At 37.5% G+C, this 26582-nt stretch overlaps 1 protein-coding gene across 1 annotated transcript; it reads right to left on the bottom strand.

Annotated features, from left to right (window-relative positions):
* Fam174a (family with sequence similarity 174 member A) lies at positions 1–23234 on the bottom strand. The gene is made up of 3 exons (XM_021165920.2): positions 22607–23234; positions 11652–11786; positions 1–2852 (listed from the first exon to the last, which is right to left on the bottom strand). The coding sequence occupies exons 1-3, from the start codon at positions 23038–23040 to the stop codon at positions 2849–2851; spliced, it is 573 nt and encodes a 190-aa protein (XP_021021579.1). The 5' UTR covers positions 23041–23234; the 3' UTR covers positions 1–2848.
* Positions 23235–26582: the final 3348 nt, after the last annotated feature.

The raw sequence follows: 26582 nt of genomic DNA, 5'->3' as shown, positions 1-26582 counted from the left end.
TTGGTTTAATTACTTTATTCATTACTCTTAAATCAGATATCATCCTCCATTTTCCTCATTATTTTTTTTTACAACAGGGGGATTTTCCATGGGCTGGTAGACCCTTCTATATGTTGTGAGTCCAGCTGCTCTTGTACCAGTTGTTCAAGTATCTACAATTTTTCTTTTGTTATGGGCTACTGCTCTTGCCACACAAGGTCTGTTTGATAACTACAAGACTGTTGGCATGTCAGCAGTGGTCCCTTTTATACATTTGAAAACTCAATCCCTGTGATGTCCTGTGTTTCAACAATGGGCACAGTTTATGACTGTTCTCAATCACCTGTTATCAATACCTTCCCCAGGAGCATCTACCGTATCATCTCTAGTTTCCTTATTTGCTCTCTCCTAGAAATGTAGGGATATTAATTTGAGTACCACATTGTTTCTCTGTATAGCCCTGGCTAGCATCAAACATTTTGATTCCTGAGACTTCTAGCTATGGCTTCCCCTATCATATTGGCATGAGACTTCTGAAACCAATACAAGTCAACTCTCTTTTTTCATTTATCTATCAGGGTTCCTCATGCTTGCAGTAGTCTGATTGCTCTCTTACTTTCACTATTTGCATTTTCAAATGCCTAAATCTCTATCAATGACTCTCTGGTTTCAGAGTCTGATATGGCTCTCCTGCAGCTCCTCAATCCTATCCCAAGGTATTAAAATTACAACATGGTAATGTTTAATTATGACCTCATCTGAGTGATTTGTTCTCATAGGCTAGTATAACGGCCCTTCACCAAGCAGTTGGTCTCTAGCAACATTTATCCTCCTTGCTATATTACGTTGTTCTAGTTCCATGGTTTCTTGCCTCCATCATGACAACCACTGTCATGAGAAGTTCTTTGGTCTATTTCTAGGAAGTGAAGACCAAGGAAAACCAGCAAAGACCAGCAAAGTGTTGCATGGTGTAGCAATGCAAGAGAATCCTCTCACTGTTTGTGGGGTTCCATTATGTTCTTTCTAAACATCATGTTCTCTCTCAAGTGTTTGCTTTTATCACATGCTCTCACAAGACAGTTTCCAGAAAAACATCACATGATTCAACTGAGCTGTTAAAAGAATACAGAAATTTCCACTTCAATCATGTAGATTGTAGTTTCTTTCCCTTGGTTCTAAATTAATCTTAGTGACAGGCTTAATGAATAGAATGTGTCAGAGCCGATATTCACACACACCTGAAATGAAATCCTAAGATAGGTGGCTGTTTTTCACATTTACCTTAGGATGATTTTCAGAATCCAGTTGCTAAATTCATGTTAAGCACTATAACTGACCTCTCCATCAACTGTCTGCATATGAGTAAGCTGCTTTGGAGTCTCAGTCAAGGTGAAACTAAGATGAGCACAACCCCAGCCAGAGAATGATGGTGCCACATGACCTCGGTGGACAGCCAGCAGAGCTTCTCAATATAAGGAGAGAATGTGGCAACAAGAACGCTGTTTTAGTATGTGAAGCTTTGAGTTTTATTTGAAATAACAGGCCTGAGTTATATTTAAATATACAACCATTTTTCTTTTTATCTTTTTCTCGTTCTTAGAGGAGATTTTATTGTGGCCTTGTTGAATGAGAGTAGCCTCAAGGTTGGCTTTAGTCAGTAACAAATTAATTCATCATCATGAAGCAGAAGTCTATAAAATAGCCGAGTTTAGCTTTTGAGGTAGATTTTTTTAAACCAGCTTAATACAGAGAAAATGTCAAACACAGTAAAAGTAGACATCATAAAGTTGATGTTAATAAATAACAACATCCTTATAAACTACTGTGACTCGGGATCATTCCATTTCGTCACACATTTTAATGACCTCACTGATGTTAACAAGCAATGGAGTTTTATGACTCATGCTTTTTCTCTAAGTTTTCTTCTAAATTTTAAAATGTGTTAAAATCAGACCTGGGTGGGAATGGATTTGTTGCAAGATAATGCTAGTCTCTAGATAAAATCCTGACTTCGAAGTCTACAGATGAAAATTTTCAATCTCTTGATCTCTGACAAGACTCAGACTTATAACCATACATTTTATATTAACTCTCTCTCATTATACTACAAATGTATTTGAAGTTCATAGATTTTCAAAAATATCTAATCTCTAGCAAGATATTCAACCTTTGTCTGATTCATCCTTGACCTCAAACTCACAGAGATCCACCGAGACACTATAGTTAAGGAAACATATGTTTTGGACTCAGAATATAAAGATAATATAAAACACATGTTAATATATAATTATGCAGTGTTTATTTTATAAACACATTCTATCTGTACCACTTAAATAATTTTAAATCATATTTATTCTTTTTCATACTTTAGCACAGACAATTATTACTATTTACAAACTCAAAAATAACAGTAGATTTGGCTTTTTCCCCATAAAAATGGGAAAAAGTTTAGTAGAATTGTATTTACTCATAGCAGTTAGCTGTGGCTTATAGTTCTTTACATTATGACACTGACAAAACGAAAGCAACGACAATGGACTAATAAAGAAAGCCAAGTTACAATAATATGGTAAAAGACAGGGACAAAAGCTCTGCAGAAAACAGTCTTAAAATAATTTTCAAACAGAAAATCCAGCACAGTACAGTTTGTCCCTAATAACACAGAGCGCACTAATAAATACAGCAGTTCCAATTATACAAAGTTGTAACCAAATGATGCACTATGGATTGAGTATCAACAAATTAAAGGTTGACATAATGTATGTAACTTAAATTCCCCTCCCCTTGATAGAGTGGCTTCTTATTCCTTAGACATAGAAACTCTGTTCTTCAGTAGAAATATGGAAATCTTCTCATGAAAGGCACATACTCATCTGTAAAATGAAAAAATAGAAACATGAATAATACTGGTTTATAAACACATTTAAAGATTCAGAAGTTTTGAAGAGAATAACATAAACTAAGAAAAAAATCTTTATTGTAAGCCACTCTGATCATATGACAGTGTCACTATTAATTACTTTGGATATTATCCTTTGAACTGTAATTTTAATTATTCAAAATAATTTTATACATATTATGAGTAATAAAATCTCATTTATATTCACAATAAAATTTTTCACAGAACATTAACAAATTATTTCAGTGGGCATCAGGAAATACAGGGGTGTTTTTTTGGTTTTTTTCTTTTAGAGTTTCTATAAATACAGTTCTCTATTTCTGCCTCTTGGCTTTTGAAATGAAGATCAAAACCCATAGTTCTGAAATCACATTCAATGAAAAAACAATCTTTCAGATATTTGTAGCATGGCAACAACAAAAAATCCTATACAAGACAAAGTTCTGGTGGGTGTGGATGAGAGGGATAAATTCACGACCACTCTGCACTACCCAGTCAGACCCTGGCACAGTCAATGAGCAGCAATGGACGAGTTTTCAATAAACACATGCTGGGGTGTCTCACTTTTCCCTTACTTATAAGAATACGAATCTTCGTTTCTATTCACTCCTCATGGACCACATAAAGTATCTGAAAATACTGCACCTCAGGTTCTTTCGTAAATCTAATCGTGAGCCATTTACAAGTCACTGGGGTCATCTACAACAAGAGTGCCATAGGCTCACTCATCTATTTAAAAGCCTGGGAAGGTCTGGGGGCATTCTTGACTGACAAAATCAGTCTTTAGAGATTTGGTTTTGTTTCTACATGACCTTACCTTGGCTCCAGCTATGATACATTTCTCCATGTTCTACATTCAAAGCCTGAGAACAAGAGCACACTTATACAACACCATACCATGGCTGGAGCTTTCAACTCTCCTTGAAACATCTCCCACAGGACCTTATCTGGCTGTCTTGTGCATTTTTTAAAATAACTGTAACTCAAACATCACTTCATCAATATGCCCTTCTCATCTGCTACCCTTAATTCAGTTGATTTTCTCAGAAAACCAGGATGGCATTAGCATTACATGAGGAAAAACAAAACCAAGTTCTACTTCCTGAAGAAATAACACAGATGTTAGACTAGAGTCAGGGGCCACAGCACACTGAGGGTGCCAAGTGCTGAGCTGTGCCTATTCAGAGGGATAGACATCAAAGCTGGAAAGCCATTAGAACAGACTGTGGCCACTGAAGACAGGACTGCCAGCATACCCTGTCCTCTGAAGAAGATCATATTTTGACATGGCATACTGTCCTAGATAAACACAGGTCAATAACTTCTATATGATGATAAAAGCCTGTCACAAAACAAGATGTTCAACTGCAACCACAAGCTGCCAAATTATTCCAGAGATGAAGCTTGCAAGAGATGGAGAGGAAAATACTTGCATGAAGTATCATTACAATGTCAGAGTTAAACTGGCAGCTTGTTCAGCTATTTTGGTCACCAGCCCAAAAGCAGTAAGGCCCTAGATGAAGTAAGTAATGTTTTAAGTCTCCACAGAACTTGCAACAATTTGAAACAAAGGACACAATATGGGTAGAATCTTTTATTAATCTCAGTGGTCAATGCTCTGATGATGCCCTGTGCACTCAAAGCAGGCAAGTATTCCACCAGCCAGCACGGGCCAGTATGTGGATTGGTGTAGAAAACAGTTGAAAAGCATGCTTTGTTGTTGTTTAATCACCTCAAATACACTGAAAGATTTTAATTTTAATTTTTTCCAGACAGGTTCTCACTTTGAAGTCCCAGAAATCCTCCTGCCTTGGCCTCTCAAGTTTTAGGATTACAGCATGATCTACCATGCTTGGTTCTGGGTTTTTATTAACTCAGAAATACTGCCTTTTTTTTTTTTTTCAATTATAGTCTCACATAGCTAAAGACACTTGTGAATTCCTGATCCCCTTCCTTTATTTTCAGAGTCAAAAATATTGTTCAGTGTTGTGAAGCTGAGAAGACAGTGATCAATTAATAAAGTAAAAGAATAATCTCACTTCTTTATTTTGTAAGACAGCTGTACTTGTAAATGTACACATTCAGCCTGGGCATCACTCACAAGACAGAGCTAATCTTGACCTGAAATGAAGACCTCTATTCTGAAATACCATTTGGTCAGTTGGTTGCCCACCACATTCTACTGCTAAGTGTATGTCACAGCACCGTGCAGTCACCTATCTATATTTCCAGCCCTATAGGGTCCAGCTAACTACTGCATCTGTTAAACACCTAAATGAAACTCTTTTTCTGATTCTGACACTGATATAAACAGCAAGAAAGTATTGTTATGATTAGGGGTCTTTACGTACAAAGTATAATGAACACATACAATATTAAATTAAACATGGCAGCGTGAAAGGAGTGAGGAAGCAAATTTAGGGATTTAAAATGACATAGTTAGCACAAATTACTAGCCTAGCACTGGACAATGTTAGTACTCACTTTTAAGGCTGTTTCCTTAATTTTAGAGTTGTCTTCTACTTCCTATCATTATAATTATTACTTTATTTTGGACAGAAGTTAAACTTCCCTCTACTGATATACTGTTTCTGTTTGTTCTTTGTGCTCTAAAGTTGTTTTACTCTCCCAATAGTGTAGTGGATTATTGACATTTTCTCTGAAGATTTCTTTTTTTCAGAAAAGTGGTAGTTTGTTTTAGTAAAGACATGCTATCTGATCTCCTGAGTTTTTACTGTTCAAAAGAAGAGAAAATGCCACCCATCATGTAAAACCTTGGTATGTTCTTCCCATGTTTACAGTTCCTAAACAAGAGAGTGGACGAGGAAGACAAACTCTCTACAAACAGTACAAAGCTAAATTTATGTAATTGTAAGGAAGAAGATTCCCCTTCCTCCTAGAAACGATTCCGTGCTTTAAAACAAACGAACAAGCAAACAAAATATCAACAACAAAGAATCTGTTTGATAAAGGATAATTTTATAAGTATTAATGCAGGAGAGGTAAGATATGATTGAAAATTAATTACAATTGCTAGTGTAGAATGCTAAGGTTCTTCATGCAGCAGGAAACAAAGAAAACTGCAGGATTCCCAGTCCTGTGGGATTTGGATCCATATCTAGAAAACTAATAGGAGCGGAGACTCTTAGGTGAGGGAAGGGACAGAATGGGGATGTTTATATTTTAGATGGAAATCAAATAAATACTAAACAAATGGAATGAGATTGTACCAGGATAAGGAGTCAGCCCCAATTTTCCTCCCTCGAACTGGAATTGTAAGAATTCTAGGGCAGCGGAGGGTATAGGGGACTTTTGGAGAGGAAACTAGAAAAGGGGATAGCATTTGAAATGTAAATGAAGAAAATATCTAATAATAATAAAAAAGAAAGAATTCCTTTAGAAGACCATTCTGATAGCACTCCTAGTAAAAAGGGCGGCATAGTGTCTACTTAGTCATTCCTGTGACAGTTTTAGTACCTCATGTTCCCAAGACAAAATGAATTGTTCCCGCCTAGTGAAATGTGCATCAATTACTGAGATATTTTCTATGCAGTAATGTTTATTACTGCATATATGTATATTGCATATTATGTAAAGAATATTATTTCTGCTAATAGAATGCAGATTCATTTTTAATTTTTATACAATATAGTAATTAAAGCGAGACATAGTAACTCATACCTACAATCTCATCATTCATGAGGCTCAGGACAATCACTACAAGTTCAAGACCAGATGTTCACATAGCAGTACTATGTATATGTTTTGAATATAAATTATGTATATATGCATATACATAATACTATATTTGTAAAATTATGTGTGCATATACACACATACACATATACTAGCCTATACCATTGGATATGTAATTTAGATATTATATATAATTGGTATAGACTACATATATGCCTATACACACACACACAAACACACACACACACACACACACATATATACACACACATACATATCCAAATACATAATGGTACATTGGAAGAATATTAGGGTTGTACAAAATTCTATTTATTAATCAATGTGCTTCCTTAAATTCTATTTGACATAATATTAAAATAACCCACAGTGTTTCCTCTTCCTCATTATTACTTTGTTTTTTCTTGATGTTTTTTCCACCTTAGCCTTTTCCATGTTCTTTATTGTTCCCTTTGTGTCTGATCCATTCTGCAGAACAAACTGTCCAGTAGCTCCATTCATCTTTCAAAGATACAGATTAATGATGTACAAGAGCTGAGAGATGTAGCGTTTGCCTTCCTGTTTCAGTTGTTAAAATCCCTGTGTTCAGTGGTGAGGACAGCTAGTAACGTACAGCCATAGAAGGAACAGGCTTCACAGCAGCTGCTTCACGGCAACTGGTAGCAAGTGTTCTGTGCTGTCTGCTTATGTTCATCATATACTGTGCCATAAAGGGGAAATTAAAGTCAGCCATCAAGAAGTGACATAAAACTGTTGAAGTTTGGAATTTGTCAGTATAGAAAGGATGCGATTCTGACTGGGATATTCTCTTTTTTTTTTTTCCTTAAAACTATTGAAAATTTGATACAAGTACTATAAAATGCTACCCAAGATTCTCAGTGGTGGTGTGCTTACCAAGTCACTGAGGTGGGGGAGGGGAGAACAAGAGCATAGTCCCTGTTATTAACATATGTGGAGAAACCCAAACTTCAAAATTATTTAATAAGCTACCTTAGTAATATAAATTCTTAAGGATGGTGAGCTAATGAGCGTAAATCTACCAAGCATGACTTTAGTTAGATAATTATATAAAGTGCTTTTTTTTAAATACATCATTAAGAATTCTGTGAAAATATGCTAGGTGCACCGATAAGTCATCTCTGCTATCATTATAAATTTGCTGTGGCTTTATTTTTAATCTTTTTACTTCTTTTACAACTTCATTCAAATTTGATTCTTGTTTGCCTTCTTAATATGCCTTTATTCTTTTTAATTTTATATTTTATTTTTAAGGTTATATCATTTCCTTTTCACTGTCCTACCTCAAAATCTTCCCATATATCTCTGCTTGCTCTGTCAAATTTATAGCTATAACTTCCATGTATGTGCATATGAATACACACATGCACTCCTAAAGGCATATGCACAACCTGCTCCGTCTATGTACAGCACATATACATACAACAGGGCTGACCATTTGCTGCTGGATAACCAATGGGTGTGTTCTTCTCTGAGGAAAACTAGTTCTTCACTCTTAGCATTCCTTAGTTGGTTGTAGTTTTTTGTGTGGTATTGAGTCCCTGTGGTCCTCTCTTCTCTAGTTCCACATGCCTGTTAATGCTGATTTTGTTCAGCTCATCTTAAGCAGTTATGTTGGTGAGAATTTGTGGATGTAGCTTTTGACATTTCTATAAAGCAGTCTGACAGTATATGTCTTAATCCTTTCACTCTTACAACCTTTACATTCAGAGTTGGAAACATAAACCTACATATGTGCCTATCTATGTATGTATGTATGTATGTCTATTACAAAGCTCAATGTATCGCTAACAGTCTTGCCAAAGAAAAAAACTCCACTCTCTAATGTTTCCACTCATGAATTCTACCAACTGAGAAATACAAATCTAGTATAAAAACACCAATGTAGAGCTGAGGAGGGAGCTCAGAGGTGCTTCTATAGCATAAATCTGCTAGACTCTGGATTTAATCTACATTAACACAAACACACAAATGCAGAGAGTAAAGGAAGAACACACAAACAATTTTACTGTATTTTGCTACTTGTGTCTCTAACTATCCATCTTTGTTTCTCATTTTAAAAATAAACATATGCCTTCAAAAGTAAACTACCATTGATTCTTAATAAAAATGTCTAATCCCAAGTTTACTATTTTACATTTCTGTTTTTCTGTCTTGCTAGCCTTATGTCTATCGAACAGACCATTAACCACGCGAAACTGGGCAATCTGTCTACCTCTGGTCACCCTGTGCAGCCAGAGGTTGCTAGAATACCTGGGCACATAGTAAATATCAATCACTAATCCTAATATCAGAATGATCATTCAGTTTTCTCTGATCATTGGGATACCTCATAATCACCCATAATTCCTTACAATAAAACTGGCTTCATACTTGATGACCCATAATAACTCCTATAGCTTCATTTCAGTTTGACTGTGCTCCACAATGACTGCTGTTAAATTTAATACCCACTGAGATATAAACTAAGATTCAAATCTCAATGGCTTCACTACCTTATTGTTAAACACTGAACCACTTTATTATTACTGTCTTTCTCCTCTGCCTACAAAATTTAATTCCTAAATTTGTGTAATGCCCTTAAATATCCTCTGATATCTTAAATAGTACCAATCCCTCTCATAATTGCAGGATCTAACTCATCTTTCTTCTTACTCTGGCTGCCTACAAAATCTACAACGTAGTTTTCAAAATGGGTTGTGGAGCCCAGTCCGATGGATCCATCTACAAAACACTCCTCCACATAAGGTCAGGGAAAGCTGCAGAATGATTGTAAGAGCCTGAAGGGTTTGTATTAGCTACATTTACAGGAGTAAGACTGTAACTTGGCTTACAGTTTGGAGGGTACATTCCATCATGGTGGGGAAGAATGGCAGCAGGCAAGGGAGTGACAATGTGGCTAGTCATATTGGAACCCTAGTCAGTAAACAGGAGCAGGAGGACACTGGAGCTAGGTACTGACCTGGTAAACTGCACTGACGGGTCCTACTTTCTTCAGCAAGGCTCTACTGGCTAATGACTCTACTGGCTAATGGCTCTACTGGCTAATGGCTTTACAAGCTTGAGTAAACAATGTTACCAGCTGAAACTAAGTATTCAAACAGAAACAGAGAGGATGATTCCATTCAAATGACAACATATTTAATAGAGATGAACTGATGCTCCAATTGAGTTGTTCTTTGGAGGTAATCATGAACTGTAAATTTCATTTGTCTTTCCTATGAATGTATAGAGCAGACATCTCATACATATTTAGCATAATTGAATATAATTATGGTCATCGCAAACGATGACATTCAGCTCCATGATATGGAGAAATCAAGCTAGAACTGAGCCATAAGTTTTCTCCCTAATAGCTTTCTTGGGGCTGGAAGATATCATAAAGACTGCTGGCACTCCCAACTATCAACTCTTAAAGAGAAGTCACAAATTTGGCAATGAGAATTTTATTAAATAAATAATGGCTTTTGGGAGCAATGCTATTCAGCTATATAAGATATCTTCATTCTAACAACAGAAAAATCTTGGGATCTAAAAGAAAGGTAACAAAAGTTGAACTATTCAGTTCTATATCAATACAAAAAAAGTAACCCTGCACAAACCTTAACAACTAAAATGACAACCAGCATATGTCCACTGGCTTTTAGACAGGATTTTAGGCCTCTACCAGGGGAATATATGTCTGGCATTATAAACAGAAAAACAAAACAAACAAAAACCACAAAGCTAGGAGCTTGGGAGCATAGGGCCTAGTGGGGTATTCACTACTGTGGTTCAGATAAATAAACATGGAACCAAACTGCATTCTAAATCTCTCTGCAAGGAACAACACTGAAACAGAATCAGAGCTGCCCAAGGTGTTAATAAGTGGTAGTTGAAAGCTTAGCCCTAAGCAGGGCATTTGAGCCACCCCAATGAGGTTCAGAAAACCTCTGAGATGAGTGAGTAGAGAGAATACAACAGCTGGAATTTACACAGGACAACAATGGAACCGTGTCTTCAGGACATGGCACAGCCACTGCAAAGGGCAGCTTGAGTCTTCTGCACTGGGCCTGTATACCACTGAACCTGTCAATAGCCAGTCATGAACTGGGGTCTGACTCCTCCCTGCTGAACTATTGGCTACTAAACAATTCAGGTGAAGGAAGAGCCATGCGCAGCAGTTACTGACCTAACAGTGAGGCCACCATGATCCAGTGGATATGTGCATACCAGTGTTCACAGGTCTAGGTTAAACTCACTGCATCTGAACAAAAAGGCCCAATTGTGGAAGAGAAAAGTGTAAGAGAGAGAGTTAGGGAATACCAGGGGAGAGGGAGACAAGATGGGAGTGAGGTTAGGCAGAATGTACTATATGCATATGTGAAACTGTCAAAGAATAACTTTCATCAAGTAAAAGATTTCTATGCCCTCTGATTTATATGATTCTAGATTCTACCTTGCCTTCACAAGAAACCCCATGCTCTCTTAGCATATCTTTACTATCTGCTGAAACCTTTGTTGCCTCTTCTCATTATATTTGCACTCATACTAATTCATAAACCCTTGTAATTTTGTTCATCCAATCACCTTAGGAAAGATCTCCATGTGTTACGGGACTAGATCTGAATATAGAGATCAGAGCTATGCCATGAAACAGCAAACTTCTAGACTTACAATTCCATCTGGAAGTATTTGCAAACCAAATATGTGAATTAACAAAATCATTTCAGATTGTAAACTAAAAGCATGTTTACTAAATGTTTTTTAAAAACAAACATAAGCAAATATATGCTAAGGTAATGTATACTGCAAGAATGAAACATTTCAAACTTAAACACTACAAAGAAATCTGCAAAGAGAAAGCTCATTTTAGTGAATGTATACTGTAGTTTATATCCATTCCAGCACAGCCTTGTGAATGAAATCCATTGCTTGAGCAGGACAAAGAACTTCATTAAACAGAACCAAATAAAATCTGCTGGAATAAAGCCTGTAAAATGATAGTGTACTTCAATTGTCTGAGCAAAGGTTTGCATCTTGACACACTGTAGCAACTTACCTTCTAGGATGATTGGCATCAAACAATGTGTTGTCATCATCCTCATCGTCTTGTTCTAAAGGTGTCAATTCCATGTTCTCTATGTTAGTATCCAAAACACCGTATCTCCTAGTTTTTCGGTTTCTTCTTCTCATCCTAGTAAACCAACCAAATAAATAAATACAATTATTTTAATATAGCCTTATCTTTATATGTAACTGTAAATTAAAGAAATTAATTTGTTTCTTTAATTAGAATTTAGGTATTTCTTACCAACCACACCTTCAGTACAAAACTGATTAAAATTCAGGCATATTAATACAATCAATTTAGCATGAAGGATTCCTGGAAATTCATTAAATAAACTCATCCCTATATATTTGCATGACTTCAACATTTCTCCTGTCTAGCATACTCTCCTGAACCTCTGTGAACTAAAATTGAGTGATATTTGCTATTATTATTTATGTGTGTATATATATGTATGAATATGTGTAAGTGAATGAAATGTGTGTGGATGCCACACAAGCCAGAAGGATGAGGGTGCCACATTCCTGCAGCTGCAGCTGCAGCTGCAGCTACAGTTGGTTCTGAAATGCGTCCCGTGGGTTCTGGAAACAACTCAATGTCCTCTGAAGAACAACAGTAATCTTAATTGCTGAGCCATCTCTCCAGCCCCTAGAGATAAGTTTGCAAGCCTTCCTTCAGATACTAAATCTTTCTGAAGCACTCTAGTTTCAGCCTTTATCTCTTGTCCTTGATGCCTTCTTATTGACAGACACAACTAAGCACTGTTATTACCACCCAAAAGCTAGGTATAGGAAGCCCTAGGCATACACCGATTTAGATTAGTGGCTCATTACCTAGACTACACATCAGAATAATCTGAGAATTTTAAAATGATCATACTTGAGGCATAAGGCATAAAGAAACCAAATATTTCAGGAATAAACTCGGCATCACTAAGCTGGTGATTTCTGACTCAGTGATCCAAACTATGACGATACATTCAATACCTAAGAATAAAACACGATAGTATCAACACACTATACAGGACATTCAGTGTGTGTTTTACAGGGACTTGTTGGATATTAGAAACAAAAGAAAAAGTATTCCAACAAATGATCACAAATGAAATTCATTTTACTTAACGTATAATTTATTCAGCTTGACATAATGTTAACTGATATTTAAATATTAACCAGCTCCAATGGCAGAGTATTAAAAGTCCCCTCAAAAGTAACTGAGAACCCTGAAAGACAAAGTGCCTGTACATTTATGCAAGCATGCATACATTAAAATCAGTGTTTGTGCCATATTAACCAATAGACACTACATTACTTTTTGAGTATAAAATATCTACTCTCAGGTATCAAAATTTGTAAGCTATTACTACATCTGGAGAAAAATATAATTTCCACAAGTCATTTCTTACAGACCTATCTTTATATCTACTGAAAGGTGATGAAGTAACTAGTTTCAGAACAGTATTCAACATCCCATATTTAACCAATGTAAAGCCTAATACGTGTTTTAACTAGAAAGAACAAGACAGTGTAAGGTATAAAATAGCATTATATAATGAGAAATTACATACTTAAACTAGCAAATTACAATGCAAAATGTGTTGATGTATAAATCAACACACAGACATTTGCACACATTCTCACAAATTATATAAAACATAATCCTAAGTTTTTGCTTCTATTTGGGTTTTATAGGCCTATATGATTTCTGTCACATATCTATCTTAATATTTTGTTTTGCTTACAGTCCTTAAAAATTCTTCTGTCTAGGACTTTATAAGAACTTTATAAGAATTTAGCTTGTTTACCAAGTTAAATTTAGACTTCTTAAAAGTACTTAACAGGAAAGCTACTAACATTACTTTGGAAAAAGGAAAAAAACTAAGGGAAGTAAGCAGTCACTCTGGTCCCTTTTCACTTAATGATTGGTAATTAAGGTGCTACTTAGATATCTGTGATGACTCGCTTGCTCTCACACAGTGAGCAAAGACTTAGGACAGCACAGGTTGTAGATACTGGCAGTTCCAATAGAGCTTCTTTCTCTTTGGCAATTCTTTCAGTGCATTTTCTAAATCACATGACTTCCCAGTCCACAGTTTCAGTCAATGAGGAACTTGAGATCATGAGAATATATCTCTAGTAACAAACTTACTATTCCCAGCTCGTGTACAACAATCGAACAACATGCTAGTATCCTGGACTAACTTAGCTAATGCTTTACCTATAATCCAAGTCATCACAAGTTGAATGATGATTAATCTTCAGCAAACAAATAAATGCATCTATCTGAGATTACATCACATTCCTAGGTGTGATACAAACATCAGGAGGCACTGACCTAGGAATTCCAGCTTATATATAATCTGGGCATTTTCTCTCTATAGTTTACATTGTACATTTATTCAGTAATATATGTAAATACTATTTCCAAAAATCTCTTAAAAGCAGGAACCTATTTTTACATAGAGACAGAATAGTTTAATACTAAATATTAATTAGTGGGAGATGCATCTTGATTAAAATAAATTTACCAATTAATATATGTATTAACTCATAAAAATTAAACAAAACTTAAAAGTCTTATATTAATAGAATAACTTAAAATGTCATTTCTCGAAAACTGTCTTTCCTCATTCTAGCAGTACATTCAATGATGCTTACACGGTCATGACAGCTACTGTTAACAACCAGAAATCTTCACTGGCCTGCCCTAGAGACACAGTGACAACAGGATATATCATCGATAGTTGCCAAGATGTGACATATTTTCACTACACTTATCCATTGTCATTCTGAGCCATATATCCTCCCTATGCACATGTGTTACATCCCTTATAAAAAGCCAGTGCCTCCCCCTCAGGTAGGGTCAGTATACTACCCTCCCCCAATAAACCTGTCAATTGAGATCTGCTGTATGGTCTGACCTTGTGACATCCGGACCTTACATCATAAGAGTTATACATAAAATATCAACTGCCATATAAACGGTGCTATATGTAGTGGTATTTCTCAAGGAAAATCAAAAACACAAAACTTTAAAATCATTGTGATGACCCAATGAGCTATTTAAAATGTTAAGCATAAAACAAACTATACATTTTAATAAAAAAAATATTAAGGTAAAAACGCTATTTTTTTCTTTTACTACCCAGTTTACACTATTTTTCAATTGAAATCTAAATGAGGCTTTAAAACCACTCCTTACATTCTTTACTCTCATACATATAAATGTGCTAATAATTATATATATATATATATATATTCAGTCGCTAATATGCACATTTTTAATTAGCCATAATAAACACATACTGCAACTTAAAGGTATAGTTTGTTGGTGACTAACGAATATTAGGAATATTATCTAAAATAGGCAGAAAAGTATGGACTCCTGAACTGGCAGAAGAGACAGTGAAAGAGTACTGTATAATGAGGTACATTTAATCACATCATAAGTCATTCAAATGGCTGTCTTAACCTAGATGCAGGTTCCTTAATGTTTCACTAAATATCTTCAGTTCAGTCAGAACTGTGTCTGTTTCAGTAATATGCATCAGCCATTTATAGAATCAAAAGTACTAAAGTAAGCTTTATAAAATTTTATGTGAAAACATTTGATGCCACATAAAATAAACACAACAGAATAAAACTGCATTTCACTTTACTACGTTATGGACATGAGAATACCTGACCTGGTTCACAAATTTGTTTCTTTTCATTTTCTTTTAATGGAATATGTGTCAGGACAATATTAAGTAATATTAACTAATATTAATAGCAGAAACTTTGTTTCATAATATATTCAAGCTAGAACGAGGACTATGTCAATCATTCACATACACAGACATATTCACATGCACGCTCTTTATGAGCTAAGGCATAAAACAAAGCAAAGTGGACCTCAGCTTCTAAATATATAAGCATATATGCTTGTATTTTTACATAAATAAAACTTTTTATCATTTATCATAACAAAGAATTAATGTAGCAATTTGTAAACAAGAGTTCATCTGAAGCAATTTGTGTACTAATAAATAATAAAGGAAGTAACATTAGTGACCTAGGGTGCTAGTTCTCTACAATTTTCCTCCCAGAATCAAACCTGGATATGCGGCATAATCAAAACTCTAACTCGACATCTCTCTCTCTTCACCTCCTTCCATTTCTATAACCAAACACACCAGGTGTCACTTGAAATAGTAACGGGTCATAGTAGTATATAGACTGAACAAAGGGCTAAGGGAAAGGCCCACATGCCACTGAAATACATTAACAGTGGTTAGAACATTCCCTTTGCAAATATTCATATTCCATTGTCTGGAAAGAGACCTCAGGAATCAAAGACCTGCTCTCCATGGCAGACAAGTGGTTATCAACACAGGAAGAGTTGAGTGGTCCACGGCTGCCAAAGGTGGAGTCAGGAGGAATAAGAGGTCCAGCCTGGCTCAGTTATACATTGAACCTCAGAAGAACATAAACTAACCAACCAAAAGCAGAAAAAAAGAATTCATCAAGCAGGGAACTGATAAAAAAGCAAGATACTCAAAATAAAGAGAAAAGGAACAAGGAGGAGTGATGCTGTCAAAGCAAAGTACACACTGTTCTATGCACAGCTAACAAAGATGTGAAGACGCATACAAGGAGTCCTCTGTATGTATGCTCCATTAACTCAGTGTGCTGCAACCAGAAGCCAGGCTATGAGTATAAAAGATAAGGAGACAGGGATCTACGGATTTGTGTTAAGTTACTCCTCCCTGTCTTCTCAACTTCTGTGCTTCCCACAGTCCTTCAAATGTTCCCTCTCTATTGCTCTTTTCCCAGTATTGGCATTTAAACAGAAACAGAGAGTTTAATCTTGAATGCACATCTCTTTATATAGTAATCCAAAACTTCTCTCTTCCTATAGGAATCACAGCTTAGAGCACTGTAGAAAGGAGACTGTTGATCAGATCACATGGGCCTATCTTCTTCAACAGAAGGAACTGAATGAAGCCTGGACTTCTGGAATGCAAAGTGGAAACGGTCAAAGAATCAGGCTATTGTTTCTACTAGGAGTCAGCCTCCACCTGAATCCCCCCATATCCTAAGCATAGTTTAGGCTTTGTCTAAGTGACTGGAACCCATCCTTAGGAAAGATGTCCCATGTACTTTGCATCCTCCACCAATAAAATCTATCCTTAGGCTTTATTACAAATCCTTTCTCTCTAGGCCCTAGCCCTGAGCTCTATCAGCCAAACACCTCATTCTTACAGTAAAGGTCGCAGGAGCTTTGCTACTGTGCTAGGGAGTTTCTGTGCAGCTAGGCCTAAAACTTTGTTATAACTGTCACATTTGGAAACCTTTCCAAAGTTTCATTGTATTTAACTATCTATATATGAAGAAACCAGAGGATCACTCTGGAAGTTGACTGAAAGGCAGAGTTGGCACAGGAATTTCATTTTTTGCCTTGTCTGTATCATCTCCCTGACACCTGACTAGATAGTTATTTTTTTACAGTAGCACACACTAATAGTAACAATGGTAGTAATGTTTAGTAACAACTAAAAAATGAAATGCTCAAAAGGACAGCATGATAGTACACAACTGTAATCCCAGTACTTAGGAGATGAAAAAAGGAAGATCAGGTGGTCAAGTCTAGCCTCTACTATATATGGAATTTGAGACCAGCCTCGGCTACATGAGGTAAAACATTGTCTTAAAAAAGAAAAAGAAACTCTCAAAAGTATTATGTCTAAATTATTGGATAAAAGAGGTAGATTTTCAGATCACATTGAAAAATAAGGAAAACAATAACCATTATCTCCCTGAAAATTTAGTAAATGGTTGTCAACTGGCAGGACCTGCACTGCCTGTTATAGGTAGATCCTGAGATACCTTCACTTTCCCTGATTCACAAACCACCAGAACTGTCAGTCCAGCCTGGACCTTGCATGTCAAGGTGGGAACACACAGCACACAGGGCTGTGTGGGGACCTTCTATTCTCCTAGCCGGGTGCATTTCAGTGCAGCCTCCGTGCTGCTCAAACCCTCAACTTGTTCTGTTCTCTTCTGTTTCTTTCTTTTGACTGCTTGATAGCTCAAAATTCTGGAAAATCCCATCACTTAGCCAATCTTCTCTTCCTTCCTTCCTTCCTTTCTTTTCTTCCTGTTTTGTAGGGAGAGAAGGGTGAGAGAGGCTATTTCTGCTGAAAAGCTCAATGAAATAACTATTTTTCTTAGTAGAGTCTTTACAGTCTCAGGCTGCTCAGGCCTTCTTACTTGCTAACAATTTGGGTGGAAGCACTGTCCTTCTTCCTGGATGAAATGTAGTAAGTAAAATAGCCACTCTTCTCTGGTCTTCCTTAATCTCCAGTAATTCCTTCCACACTGATGACTGACAAGCTACACTGTCTCATCACTGAGATCACCACGCCTGGTCATATTTTGACATCTTGAGAGAAGACCACACAGCATATTTCACACTGTATTATTATATCACAATATACATAAACATTTGGGAAAGTTTCATCCCACAAAAAAAAATATTTTTTGAGGCATCATATTTGTTAAATATATACTAATGTACTTTCATCTCTCTTGATACAAAACGAGAGCACAAATGACACTTTCAAGGGATAATAATTAGATAGATTCTTAAACATGTAGCACTTCTCCTCTTACCTACTGCTAGTTCCTATTACAAGGCCTAGTACTGGCAGGCACTCAGCAGTACTTACTAAATTAATGGCAATGACTAATGGATATAAATAGCAATGCAGGCTTCCTATCTTTATCACTGTCTAAATTGAATTTCCCTCAATGACTTAATTTTATAATTGGTGGTGAAACTCACTCAGTACTCATATTCTCAAGAAAGCAGGTAAGAAGCTGGGCATGGTAGTACACAGCTTTAGTGCCACTACAGACAGCGGTGGGCACAGCTCTGAATCTAACACTGCCTTGTTCTTTCATACCAAATACTAGGCCATCGAGGGTGGCATAGTGAAATTCCAAATAAGTAGATAGATAGATAGATAGATAGATAGATAGATAGATAGATAGATAGATAGATGGCAGACAAATAGAAATAAAGAAGAATCAGACAAATGACAATGTATAGCAGCAGTAGTTGCTTTAAAATACAGCTATTCTCTGACTATATCTAGCAAATGAAGAACATCTGTGAAGGAGAGGATGTTGGGTTAACATAGCATACAAAATTATTTTCAAAACAACAACAATTATTTTCAGTTTAGCACAGTAATGAATATCAATAAATCCTAAAGTTGTCTTACTTTGTCAATCTGTAAAGTTTTAAAAAGTGAACATTCACCCAAACTCTTATTTTACACAGAAACATTGCCAAGTTCATTTTTTTTTATAAACCAGCTGGCCATTTTCATATACACTATCACCCTAAATAAAGTATATTTGTTAAAAGAGACCACAGTTAGGTTCAGGCAGATCTGGATTTGGGCAGGTCCTATGTATGTGCTCCAGATAAACCCCTTAACCTCGTTCAGACTCAACTGTCTTCAGAAGAATATCACCTACTTTGAGGATTTTTGCAAGAATTATCATATTATGTGACATGGTATATTGACACACATCAATCAGCAATTAATACTGACTAGCTTATGCAGATGACAGATAAAAATCTCAAAAGTAGTGTTTTATGTACAAAGTCAGATTCTTTGAAGGAAGCCTCGTACAAGCTTTAAAGTTTTCAGTCAGTATATGGTTAAAACTATATTAATACTGTGCAGTTTCATATGCTAAATATTAATAGAACCCAGACATAATTTTCATAATTCTATTCTTAATTGCTGTACAATAATTGTACATACATATAGTCCCTATCATCCAAAGAAGCCAAGGTGGAAAGGTAAACGATCCACTATCAATGAGGAAGAGAGTGAGTGGGGGTGGGGACTGCACTGTTTAATTATCTGTGAACTGTTTGATGAATGTCCCTGTGCTATTCCAGGCTGTGAGTGCCATGGGGGCAGTAATGCTGATTTATTTCAAAATGATACTGTGATTGCCCAGTGTGGGCAGCTGAATAAATATTGACTGGCTGAATGGCTGAATCAATGCTAAATTTGGTGCCTACTGCCACCACTTCAAAGGATTCTTTCTCTCTATTTCATAGAGTGCTGTGACTGGAGAAGTCAAGGGACTTCCCAAAGGAGGAAAAGTAGAATAAACACAATGAATAAACAGGACACAACATGGCAGGAAAAAAAAAATGTTTGCTTTAAGACAAGAACAATTATCCTAAGCTTATAATAGAAACTTTTTATATAATCAACATATACCCTTGAAATTGTAATAACTGTCTATAGTTGTTTTCTGGCCTTACACAGTTTACTATAGGAAGAAAGTCCTACAAAGAAAGAAATTAAATAGTAATTGAGTATTTCTTTTTCTATCAGCAAGTAGCAGTCACGCTTTATGTCTATCCTCACCACTTACCTATTCAGCACCATAAAGCATGAACGAAGGCCCATCCATTAAGCAACATTATGCGCTCTATACTCCGTGCACAGAGCTACAAAGTTTAGCAATGGGCATACAGTATAGAACAGAACAGACAAGTACCATATTCAGAGAGAAGCTGTATTCATTGTACTAAGTTTACTTTGTTCCTATAGCACTCTAGTGATGTACTCAAGTTCCTCTACAGAAAGAATGCTGTTGCTTGGAATAATTCTATACTACCAGAATAAATTATTTCTATCCAAATATTTGTGATACCAAGTTTGATTAAGACAAAGCATTTTTAAAGTCTCATAGAGTTTGATATAATAACATTTTACAATGAAAACAATCAGTTTTAGCCCATATCATCGGTTACAGAAGTGACCTGGGAATGGACTCCCTTGGCACAAGTAAGCAGCCCTGGTTCTCTGTCACGCATACTTTGGGAAAGGCGCCAGAATGAGCAACCACCATAATGAGGATAAAGAACACAATATGGAAGTAAAGGGAGCAAGTTCTGGATATGCCGAGATTTAGTCAGCCCCAATCACGTTTTGGATGTTAGACAGCCAACTAAATGTAGAACTTGGACTGCGCCCACGTGTGAGATGCTGCCTGGAGTGCGCAGTTTTTATCAGCCCCAGTTCTAAATCTGGTGCTCTCATACAACAGGATACGGAATTATCCAGGCGAATCAGAAAAGGCTGAGTTCTTTCAAGTTGTAAGGAAATGAACACAGAAAAGCAACAGCAGCAACTGTTTATATAAAAGATTCCAAATAAGGAGGAATAAAAATAAAATAGGAAAAAAGAAGCATATGGAGAAAATGATCAGTGTAACTGTGCTTTCTACATACCATGAATAATATGGTCCTTATAGGCATTATGTACAGTATTACATAAAAACTGCATAGTAAAAATGATTTAAGTTTCCTTTAAGATTTCTAAACATCAAGAAGTCCCACTTTGGTGGTCATGAGCTTTTAATAACTTCTGAGCATTATCTAACTCGCCAGTGACAAAGTGGGTGTGGATTTTCTGAACTTTGTAAATCAACAGCTTCCAGCTCAGTGATATTGCTCATGTGAGGGGCTTTCAAATGCCTTGCATTCCTTTATATGCTTAGAACTTATTAAGGGCTCCAGGAAGCTATATATGTGGATTCTAACCTAGTATCAATGAACTCTGGACAAATTAAATACTTGATTTTAAAAAGTAATCTTAAGTTAACGAACGATTCATAAAACCAAAAATAGTAAAAAGTGACTTTTTTCCCCTTCAAAATCTATTTAACATTTGGCCTAAACCGAGTACAAAAAATAAAAAAGGGGAGGAGGGACCCTAGATTTTCAAATTTGTGTCTGCATCCAATCATTTGTAAAATTTGGCTAATGGATACAAAGAAAATCCACCCTCAAAAACATATCAACTTGGAAAAGGGTGCACTTTAATACCCTTTTCTGATTCTTTTTAAGAATATATACAACACTAAAATGTGACATATTTTCTTGATATCAGTTCCAATTAGAATTTCCAGCCTTACCAGTAAATATTTTGTATTTCATATACTTGTAGGAGAATGTGTTATTTGGAAAACAGATGTAAAACAGTAGCTAAGGAAGATGTGTAAAAGAAACAGATTCCATAAGATTCTTTGGACGACATAGAAACACTGTACCATTTTAATCAACCACTTAAAACACGCCATGTTGGCTTTCCATTCACAAGTACTTTTTTTAAAAAATCTACATTTCGTTTTGAGGATTTAAGGACATTAAGTAATGGTAAGGTGTAGTTATGGGAAAGTGTGAAGTAATTTGGAAAACAGGAAATAAACAAACCAGTACAGATCTCACAAAATACCATCTGCTCTCATTTTAGGGAAAGGGAAACCACAGTTGTTCTCTTGGCTAGCTAGCCCCTTCTGCTGGGGGTCTTCCTCTATGTGACACCTCTCCAGGGATGTGGTGCCCAATTAATTGAGGACAATTTAACATTGGGATAGATTAAGGGCACCATCTAAGAAACATAATTGGCAAGTTTTGCAAAAGTGAAACACCCAATCAGGACTTTGTGCGCTACTTTTATGGTACCCTGCCTCAGAAATAGGAGTGCATTCTAACAGGCAAAAGGCTGTTACACCAACTGCAGAGTAGTGAGAGAAGTACTGCACAGCACTGTAATCAAACTTCCAGGGGATGGAAGAGCACTTCCACTTCAGGGTCTGTGAAGGCAGAGGCAAGCCTCAGAGAGCAAGATGTTGGGGGTAGGTTACTGGTTTCTAAAGGAAAGGCAACAGCTTGTGTCACCAGCTAAGGCAGCACAGGCATTAAGACAGCCAACCAGATGGTCTTAGATTCCAGTCCCTGACGCTGGGGGCCGGGGAAGGGGATAAGTCAGGCCCAGGTCACAGACATTCTCCCCGCTTCATGGAGCAGGTCACCTGTCAGCCAGCTCTAGGCTGCAAGGGGTGCCCATCGAGGCTGTGCCTCACCTGACGGTCCTGACCACGAAGTACACCAGCACCGCGGCGCTCACCACCACCAACACTGTCAGGGCCCGCTGGGTCATGGGTTTGTCGCCAGGACTGGGACTCACGGCCAGGCTGCCACCCTGGGAACCTTCTCCGGCCTTCCCTTCAAGGCCGTCCGCCTCAGACCCCGCCCCGGGGATGCTGCCATTGCGGCTCTCCGAGCCTGGCAGCTCGGCGGCATCAGCCTGAGCTTGGCCCCGAGGCTGGGCCGCGGTGGGGCCCGGAGGAAGCGGCGACAGCGTGTGCGGCCCGGGCTTGGGAGGCTTGGACTTCTGCACCTCCCTGACCGCCATCGACGGTACCGCCCCGGACCCGCTTAGCGCGGGCAGCAACAGCAACACGAAGGCCAGAGCCAGGAAGTGGCAAGGCCCGGAGCAGCCGCGCGGGGTCGGCATGGTCTCCACGCCGGCCTCTCAGCACGCCGCAGCCGCCGGGCCGGCCTCCCGGTCCGCAGCGCCGACCATGGGCGCGCCAGAACCGCAGAGCCGACTCTCTGGCGGAGAGCCGGTGGCTGAGACTGCGCCTGGCGGCTTAGGCGGCGGCTTAGGCGGCAGCCTGCCGGGACAACCGGAAGTTCGTACATCCCCGCAGCCACTGCTGCTACGGACGCCTCCGGTTGCTAATATGTAGGGGCGGGCTGCGCTCAGTGACGTCAGAGATTCGAGCCTATTGCGCACGCGTAGCTGTGGGACCCTCTGAGAGGTCCAATCTAGGTTTTCCATGTCTCAGGAGTGTGCCTAATAGAGAAAAGGCTTGGGCCAGAATGGGTAACCTGAACAAGATGAACAGTTATGCCTACAATTCTTTCCAAGTGGGGAAACGGTAGCAATGGGAAACTCGATTTAATTTCCTTGATGTCAAACCTCATAACTACATCTAATCAGTAAACACTTCCTCTCAGTTCCCTCTGGAGGATCACAAACTTTAAAGAGAGCTTTTTTCTGGCTGTAAGGGTATCGACTATTGTTGGAATCCCTTTCTTTGGAAAATGTAGAGTTGTTTATTCAGGTTTTCCCCCTTTAAAGTGTAAATATTTGTAAAAACCCCTCTTGTCAATTTCCAGAGATCTACAGTCATCCTTTTGAAATAAAACCAACAAGAAAATTGTGCCCCTGTTAACTAGTTTTTGCTATGGGCTACCTCAAGCTGCAAAACTATCCCTGAACTTATAGAAGAGAGAAAGTTTGTATGTTACCTTAGCAAATATCTGGGACTGTGATCTGCCTACTCTATTTTACTTTGTAGAACTTGAACTCCAAGTTTAGTTCTCTTACATTTGAATAATGTTGCCTTTATCTAAGATTTCCATCAAGTAACACTGAGAAAAAACAGACACCTGCCTGGGGCATTGGAGCCTGGGTTGTGTATAAATATGATTAGTTCTTTCTTGAGCTTTCTTTCAGTCTATTATAAACAGATTTTTTTTTAGGCTTTCTCAGACATCTGTCAAGAGTCAGCTATTTAAGGGTCTGGAACTGCAATTTAGTCCATGTCCTGGAAACTATTAGGATTACCCTGAAGACACTGCAGTAGCTATAGAGGACCTCTAAAATCACAGCTGAAGACATGTTCTAGACAGCCTGTTCCAGTCTTAAAATGCAGAATGTCACAAGACAAGTATCTGTGAATTCTACTTAATTTTGCAGGCATTTTCAAACAAGAGCTGAAGTATTTCCCTTGTGAGGGCTAACAAAACTTCATTTTATGCTAAGATCCAACTTGGTAGCCATTAGCCATTTGTCTCTGACTCCAGTCCCTTGAAGATAAGCTCCCAGTAACCTTGACTCAGTGACCACATGCAGAAATGCACAGCCATGACATTATGATATGACTAGGTGCTTTTTTAATTGTGTAATTTACTTACGCAGATACCCAAAGATTGTTTTGCCTTGCCCACGTAAGCTTGGCAGAACTGACCAGTATTTGGTTGTTTGCATAAATATTGAAGATCTTGTGGTTTTGCCTTTAAAAAGCCTTTCCCCTTACCACTTACACTTACAACATGCATGAGCTTGGGCTTTAAGACTATTGCCCTACTAGCAAATAATCAGTACATCTTTTAATTATAATGTAATTGACTCTGTAGTATTTTCCAAGGAGTCAAAAAAGCCTCTATAACAACCTCTTGGCCAACAAGATATCTCTGGTTGATACAAACATAGTTCTTCATTCTCAATAGGTGTTGTGCTATAATTTCTGCAGATACACTGTCATTTGCCCACAGGTCTGCTGTAGTCAGTATAGACATTCTTATAACACCTGTTTTATGTTTTGTTTTGTTTTGTTTTGTTTTGTTTTGTTTTGTTTTGTTTTGTTTTGTTTTAATAGATGGTCGAGCTCACTTTTTGAGCCACCAGGAGATAGTCTTCTGTGTTGTCCCCAGTTTTTGCAATATTGGGTACTGTAGATTCCTCTATATTTACCTTTCCTTGTTGAATTCTTTGTATTTGTCACTATCGGTGCTGGATGAACTATAAAACGATCAAAGATAGAGTCAGAATAACTGTGATGGTTTGAATAGGTTTGGACCCCATAGACTCATGTGTTTGAATGCTTGACCACAGGGATTAGCATTATTAGGAAGTGTAGCCTTATTGGAATAGGTGTGGCCTTATTGGAGAAAGTATTATGTTACTGTGAGGGCAGGCTTTAAGGTATATTATCTTGTTTTACCAAAAATACACCATTATTATTCTTAATTTACAACTAAGAAAACTGAGATAGAAAATAATTTTGCTAAAACATGTGTGACTACTAATATTGCTAAATACAGACCCCTTGTGGTTCCAGCAAACAGATTATTTACTGCTTTGTTATTATATTTTCCCAATTAAATATGCATATGGCTTGATTCTAGCTTATTGTCTCAATCTGCTATTCCTAGGATAATAGGCAATAACCAGCCACCATAAAATCATTGTGGCATAAACCAAGTAAACATTTCTCTTTCATACATGTGTGATTAAAGTCTTGTCAGTTATCTCAGCCTAAACCTTTCTGTAGTTGGTTCTAGGCTACCTGTTTAACTCATTTATACCTGGTAACTTCTTATATTCTTCCAGGATCAGAGTACTGAAGTTGTCATATTCTTTTCAAGGGTAGTATCAAGTAGAAGGGTAGTAGAGAACAGACATAGAGAGGAACAATATGTTTGTTTGTTTTTTCTAATGAGGAAAATAAATATTAGCCTAAAAGATAAATCTTAACTGATGCTGTTGATTGTCCTTGTTCAGTGATAACTGTTACAGGTGATGTGAATGTACCTAGCTTTTGAGGAACCTCTAAAGTTCCGCATTGAAAAGGACATGCTTGGGTCTCCAACACAGCTATGTTTATGTCAGTAGAGAAAAAATAAACTTGGTACTGACAGACATTCCATTGCCAGTTAAATCATCCATAGGGAAAAAAATTACTAATTATTCTCCAATGTCAAAATCTCCATGCTTGTCCATTAATGGTTAGGTTTAACTTTACTGATCATGTGTTACTACTGTACCTGATGGAAATAATGTCACAATTTCATACTGTCTTTTTTTTTAAACATTTTAAATTTTTAATTTTTTGACAATGGTGTGTGTGTGTGTGTGTTTGCTATATGAGAGAAGGGGGGCATTAATTATCTCTGTGTCTGACACTTTGACCAAAGTCCAGGCAGATGCTGCTGTTCTGGACTGGTGCCTGGGGCCATGCTGATGTCAGAGTTGTGCAGAGCTGCCCCCCCCCCTCCTTTGCCTGAACCTCACTGGAGAGTTAGCCTCATAGGAAAGATGGCCCTCCTCACTAGCTGCAGTACTAGAGGTGGCCCTGGTTGCAGGCAAAGGGATTTGCATTTGAGCCAGCCCTGAGGGTCTGAGTGATGGAGAACTGGTCCAGTCCCTCATCTGCTGCAGCACTTGGGAGAACAGGCCTTGGCATCACAATAGAGCTGCCTCTGATG

This window comes from Mus caroli, chromosome 1, assembly GCF_900094665.2.
Source record: "Mus caroli chromosome 1, CAROLI_EIJ_v1.1, whole genome shotgun sequence".
NCBI classification, from domain to species: domain Eukaryota; kingdom Metazoa; phylum Chordata; class Mammalia; order Rodentia; family Muridae; genus Mus; species Mus caroli.
The sequence above is the reverse complement of the archived record's forward strand: the minus strand, read 5'-3'. Positions and strand labels throughout refer to the sequence as shown.

Coding starts and splice junctions, on each gene's coding strand:
- Fam174a (XM_021165920.2), bottom strand. CDS start 23,040: ATGCCGACCCCGCGCGGCTGCTCCGGGCCTTGCCACTTCCTGGCTCTG. Junction 11,787..22,606: donor TTCGTGGTCAGGACCGTCAG/GTGAGGCACAGC, acceptor TTGGTTTACTAG/GATGAGAAGAAGAAACCGAA.